General features: G+C 34.1%; 1 protein-coding gene across 1 annotated transcript; it reads right to left on the bottom strand.

Moving 5' to 3' along the window:
* Nucleotides 1–453: 453 nt before the first annotated feature.
* LOC140989907 (serine carboxypeptidase-like 45) lies at nucleotides 454–2972 on the bottom strand. Its single transcript, XM_073459434.1, has 8 exons — nucleotides 2402–2972; nucleotides 2214–2315; nucleotides 2027–2122; nucleotides 1593–1685; nucleotides 1419–1498; nucleotides 1048–1329; nucleotides 832–956; nucleotides 454–751 (listed from the first exon to the last, which is right to left on the bottom strand). Exons 1-8 carry the CDS (start codon nucleotides 2679–2681, stop codon nucleotides 655–657), a joined length of 1155 nt encoding a protein of 384 aa, XP_073315535.1. The 5' UTR covers nucleotides 2682–2972; the 3' UTR covers nucleotides 454–654.
* Nucleotides 2973–6284: the final 3312 nt, after the last annotated feature.

Here is a 6284-nt window from a genome sequence, read left to right as displayed (position 1 = left end):
CTTACCATAGTTTAAAACTTTAGATTGATTTTACAGAAAACTTATTAAATAAATTTTACATATTATTGCATGGTGAGGGCAGTTGAAGCAGCAAAGATTTATGAATTCTTACGAGGTAAAATTAGTGATGATGTTGGTATTAATCTAAGCTGATGATGAAAACATAATTCATTCAGCTCGAATCTCTTTCATATATCAGAGCATTATAAATTTGTACAAAAATTTGCTGTAATAGCATGTGCAAAATCTGTGATCAGAATTCTTCTGGTAGAGGCCTTCCTTCCAAAAATGCCTTGAATAGAACAAGCGACCTCTCAGGCTGAGAGAATGGAGCTTCATGTGATGCCCCTCTGATGGTGGCAAATGAAAGAATATCGCCGTAGATCTGCGTCCATCCACCGACCTGCATCCCCGNTTTTTTTTTTTTTTTTTTTTTTAATTTAAACCCATCATATAAATAAAAAATATCCATTGGTATCTGTACGTCCATGGCTGGCTTATCAGATACATTAGAACCCAAATAATTGATCAATTTTGATTTGATTTTAAATACATGATTGTTTATGTATAATCCACAATACATAATTGTTTATGTAACAATCAAATCTTGGGGTCAGAGTGGGGTGGGTGGTCTGAGTCTTAAGTACCATAACTCTACCTGTACACCAACACTGGGATTCCTGCTTTTATAATCTGACCAACAATGGTGATAGTAGGTATCTCTAGATCGAGCAGTTCATAATCCAATATGCTGAAACATGATCAACCAGAAACTTATTCAAAATAAAATGTATGCCAACTCGAAATTAACACAAAAGGGGATTCATTTACTTGCTGCAGACAAGCCATCGACGAACCCCAACGAGACGAGCATGCAGAGCCTTCTGAACATCTCTTCTGTTTAAGTAATTTACAGTTTCATCTTCCACACACACATCTACAGTCTCGGGGACTTGCTGCAACTCACAATGAAACATTGAGACAAGGAGCAACATCTTAAATATATTTGACGAATGGAATGGTCGAAAATGGTTTGGATACTGATACCTGAGGACTAAGACGTTTGGATTGCGAGAGCACGGATGAGATACAAACATCAAGCGTAACATCATATTTGTCCACAAATTTACTGGTTTCTGTCGTAACAAGGCTCATCACTCTGGAACAGATTGGAGATACAGAGCCTCTGTAGTATTCACTTACATATCTTGAATAATTACAGGCAGAAGTGAACAATCTGTAAGTTGTATCTGATATCAATCCATGAGACCAAAAGAACTCAGCCCTTGAGTTGAAGTCTGTTGCATATTCTAGTACTGGATTTCCTAGCTGCATTGGTTACACAAATTTCATTTCACAAGAATCGAATTTGAGATTCATATAAATCAAACTCTTTTCATAAATGAAGATCAACTTACAGCAATTCCTTTCAGGTTAAATAAATTTTCTTTCCCATTGCATTGAAGCATTAGCTTTGCCAACTGCGGAATATAGTGTCCTGTGAAAAAAATGATATCAACAATATGTCTGAACAGATTTATTTATCTCGTGATAAAGATTGAGTTCTAATTAAAAGGAGACACGAATCTTACCAGCATAGCTTTCTCCTGTGATATACAAGCTTCTGTCTTTATATTGCGGAAACTTGAAGAACCAATTTCGCAGGAACATCAAGTTGTCCAAGGCTATATTACAGAGCAAAATTAAGATGCAGCAGTAAAAGTCCAAAAAGAAACCAAATACAGTAAAAAGACAGGAAAAAAATCCAAAGTGAACGCGTATATTTTACAACCGGTCCACTAGTATCTTTTTTCACTTTTGAAAATGGCATCAAAAGGTATTATTATGAACGATTTACAAAGACTTTTGAAAAAGGCTCACAATTCAATTAATTCTCTAATTCCGAAAAGGAGTTCACCTATTCTACTATTTCATCCGATGAAAGAGAACCAGGAAAAGGAAGACAACGCAATTCCCTAAACACAAGGAAATCGAACATTTTAGACAATGAGAATAGGAAACATGCCTGTGGTCTTGTCATTCACACCTTCATAGGACGAAGAATTTATCGCATAAGAAAACCCAACTCCAATTGGAGATTCCAAGTACAAAATATTCGCCTCTGACAAACAAATCACAGAAACACAAGATTGAGTTGTACAAAAAAACATAACATCTCTTTGCTCCTGAAACTCAAATCTTGTGTATAATACCTCTGTTCCAGCTATGTTCATTCCTAACCAGCGCATTCCCACTAGGTCTGAAAGGCCCATTTTCAGAGAATGCACCAACCCCCAAAGATGAACAACCAGGCCCTGAACATAGCAACCAAGAAACCATCAAAACTTTTTCTCCACGAACAAAAAAAAGATGTTGTATAAGAATGTAGTGAGAAATCGACCTCCATTCAACCAGAGAACAAGTGGCTTAGAAGCTGGATCAATTTCAGCTTCAACAAAATAGTAGAAGAGAGCTCTTTCTTTCTCCTGATCAACGGTCACGTAACCAGAGAAATGTTGGAACCCAACTTGGGGTTGCCCGGGTAACTTCCAAATCTTGTCAGCAGCCGAAAGAGTACTGAAAGACTCATCCCACCTCATCGAAAAGCATACTTGGGCCGTTAAAGCTAAAGATACGACCTTTACCATAGTTTTCCATTGTAAAGAGGCCATATCTTTCATCTCAGTGTGAAAGTGATGAATCAGCTGTAACGTTGTGTTGCCAAGAAAAGGGGGCGAGTATTTATATATAAAGGGGAAACCTTCTTGTTCTGTATTCGTGATTGTTATTGTTTGCTGTTATTATATTAATTATTATACTATTCAAATAGCCTGTGTTGTTTTAGAGATTTGGTGTATGAAAGATCTGACGGGGAAGTGAAGCCAAGCGATGTGGTGTGTGTGTGTGTGCCCCTGTGACTGTGTCCGAACCAGGAATTATGACAGAGAGAATACATTTTAGTGCAAATGTGGTTTGCTCTATCGTACACTATTGTTTTGTGCCCAAAAGATCGCATTTTTTTAAAAAGAATTTTTTTTAATCTTTGAAACTGAGAAGAAGAAACCAAGAAATGGTGGAACGACAACTGAGGTAATAATTTCACCCAATAAAGTTTTTTTTTTTATATATGTAAATAAATAAAGGAATAAATGATGACTTCCAAGAAAGAAAGTCTTTACTTGTTGCTTTCATATGGAAACTTTTCTGACTTCAATTTGTTTGACGTGAGAAAGGGCATCGGTAAATTAAATCTACTTTCGGATTCAGGTAAGTAGAAATGGTTGAGAAAGTGCTATCCTTCCTCACATTAAAATGATAGTCCGTTTTGGACAGTTTATCCAACAGCGCCTCTCCGTCTCTGCTTGTTTTATTTCTTTCTTTCCAACAACACTATTGGGGATAACTAAAATTTAGGTATCTATATTTGTATCTTTGTATTTTTCGATCATCTATGTTATCATATAACAATTTTAGTTATATATCTTAGTATCACGTTATTGTCATGATGAAAAAATAATTAAAATTAAAAAAACAAATATAACGAACTAAAACTGAAAATTGACAACACAAAATTCTCGTGTCATTTTTCTAATTCTAAATGTCAAATTGATATATATTATTTTTGCTCTGATTTATGATACTAAAAAATATTCGTAAGAAAAGTTGATTTGATTAATATTTGCAGCGAAAATTAATATTTTCAATATAAAAATAACATTTTTTAATAGATCGGATCAGGTTGAAAATTCTTCTCAGAAAATTGACATGTAACACTTTTTCATTAGAAGTTTTGTGAATAGTGATAACTATGGAATGTCAATCAATAAATAAATATATAGAATTTACATAAAAACTATCATAAAATAGAAGACAAAAACTTGTGTGAGAATGTCTCACGGGTCGTATTTTGTGAGACGAATATCTTATTTGAGTCATCCATTAAAAAGTATTACTTTTATGCTAAGAATATTATTTTTTATTGTGAATATCGATAGAGTTGACCCGTCTTACATATTAGGATCTGTGAGACGGTCTCACATGAGACCAACTCAAAATAAAATAGAATTATATTTTCACTTTTTATTAATTTATTTTGTATTATTTTTTATAAAGTCAAATCTTTGATCAAATCAAAATCAAAACCGTATTTAAGCTGCCCGATTCCAATTTTATCTTTCGTTGGTACCACAATTGTCAAAGCATGGAGTCCACACATAATCAAGTGATTCAATATATGTACAAGTAAAATGCTATTGTAAAAGTGGAAGATAGTCTTTCAAAGAATCAAGGACCTGCAATATTGCTTTATGCATGCATTGTTTTTAGCTATTGATCAGTTATCATTGCTACTCACCACTCCATTTTCCTTCCTCCTTTAGTTGACACAAAAATCAATGTTGGAATTTGATTACCATCCTCAATTTGATCGAGCATTCAATTGCAAGTAACTCACAATTTACAGACATTTAAGAATTTGGTTTTTTTAAGAAGAAAATTGAGTCACATACAATAAATATTCAATGAAATAATAATTTAGACAAAAACTTTGGAAAAGGAAGCTGGTTTTAAATTTAATTTTGTTATAAAAAATAAAAATGGTAAAGGAGTGGAAGAGGGTTGGACAAGGAGGATTAAGGAGCCTGCCTATTCCCTGCAAATAGACAAAAGGAACATAATGGTGTCAAGATAGAAATGATGTGCACTTGAGGTTGTTGCTGAAAATACAATTTTATTTTACCGGCACGCCTATGCTTAACTATTGGCCAGCTTACATGTCCATACCCACGTGGACCAACCATGTTTTTGGAATTCAAATTTTTTTTAGAAAAAAAAAACCATTTTTGGGGACAGAAAGGAAAATTTCAAAAAAGTAAGGAAAAAAGCTTCTGTTATGCTTCGTTTGATTGAGAAGTGACCGCTGTCATGTCAACCGGGCAATATATTAATCTGAAGTAATATTATTATCATGTCTCCTAGTTAAACAATTCCTTAAATAATTACACATAAATCATAATTAGATTATATATATATATATATGTGTGTGTGTGTGTGTATTATATGAATAAATAAAACAAATCTTACTTGCAAATCATAATTACGGTCAATTTTAATGAATGTGGTACTAGCTGCATATTTGTTGTCTGGGTTCAAGTAAAAGAGACCAGCTAGAAGATAGGTAGTAAATGTAATCGATTTGCAGTTCTAAAAAAGGCACCAACATCATCATGAGATTTGTATATGTTTCACCATAGATAGATGTAGAACAAGAAAATTATGTAAGAGGAGCAAAAACGAAAAGAATCATTAAGTTAAGGCCATACTTGGATGTGAAAGAAAGTGGGTTTTTGGCTAATGTCAGTTGTGAGAAAATCAAGGAAAAGTGATGTGTATTTTATTCAAGGATGGCTCCGACTTGGAGTAATACATACGTATAATAATAAATAGTGTGCTTAAGTTCATATCAAACAACAGAAAGTGGTTAGCTGTCGACAAGGAGGTCGGACCAACATTGCCTTCTAAATTATTCATTAAAGAAACCCCCCTTCGTTTTCTAATCTAACCTTTTTCATATAAAAGTAATCCACTTTTCTCCTTCTTTTGCTGCGTGCCAACTATGGTAGTTATAATATATTATCACATGCTTCATTTGTCTCCATTTGTATTTTTTGGCAATTTCAATGAGTCCCCTTCCCATCCCCACCCACAGGCATGAATTATATATGTAATGGCTCACCCTAACTCCAAAACCAGCTGCAACGCACAGCTAGGATTTCTTTAAAATGCTCTCTGCAATACTTTATTCCAATGGCCACATTGAAACTTTCCAAATGGAAAATGACAAATTCCTCCTCTCTCTTATTTATTCATTTAAAGTGTATGGCCCTGTATTCAGCGATTGTCTCTCAAGCGTATAGTTGGTTCCCATTAGGGAATTTAGATTGGGACGATACTCGAACAAACAGACTGGGTTTAATCGATCAACGTTTGATATGTGATATCTTTTGTCCAATCAGAACTTTATCTTCTACATCACTTAAAAGGTAGGCACAAATCAATTGAAACTCACGCGCGAATTTAGTGATATTTCACCTTTCCATAATAAGTTGAAAAGAAACTTCACTATTGTACCTCATGGTTCATACCGCTTCCTAAACAATTCTTCAACGGAACAAGCAATTAAATTATGGTCTTCTTGGTACATAAAAACTCAGTCTAAATCAAACAATTCTGCAACGGAACAAGCGATTATATTATGGTCTTCTTGGTACATAAAAACTCAGTCT

The sequence above is a fragment of the Primulina huaijiensis genome, chromosome 12, assembly GCF_012295235.1.
Source record: "Primulina huaijiensis isolate GDHJ02 chromosome 12, ASM1229523v2, whole genome shotgun sequence".
NCBI lineage: Eukaryota > Viridiplantae > Streptophyta > Magnoliopsida > Lamiales > Gesneriaceae > Primulina > Primulina huaijiensis.
Note: the sequence above shows the minus strand (reverse complement) of the source record. Positions and strands in the feature narration are given on the sequence as shown.

Excerpts from the sequence above, each read along its gene's own strand:
- LOC140989907 (XM_073459434.1), bottom strand. The coding sequence starts at position 2,681 with ATGAAAGATATGGCCTCTTTACAATGGAAAACTATGGTAAAGGTCGTA. Across the intron at positions 2,123-2,213 it reads TGAACATAGCTGGAACAGAG|AGGCGAATATTTTGTACTTG; the intron begins GTATTATACACA and ends TTTGTTTGTCAG. Across the intron at positions 1,330-1,418 it reads TTAACCTGAAAGGAATTGCT|CTAGGAAATCCAGTACTAGA; the intron begins GTAAGTTGATCT and ends TAACCAATGCAG.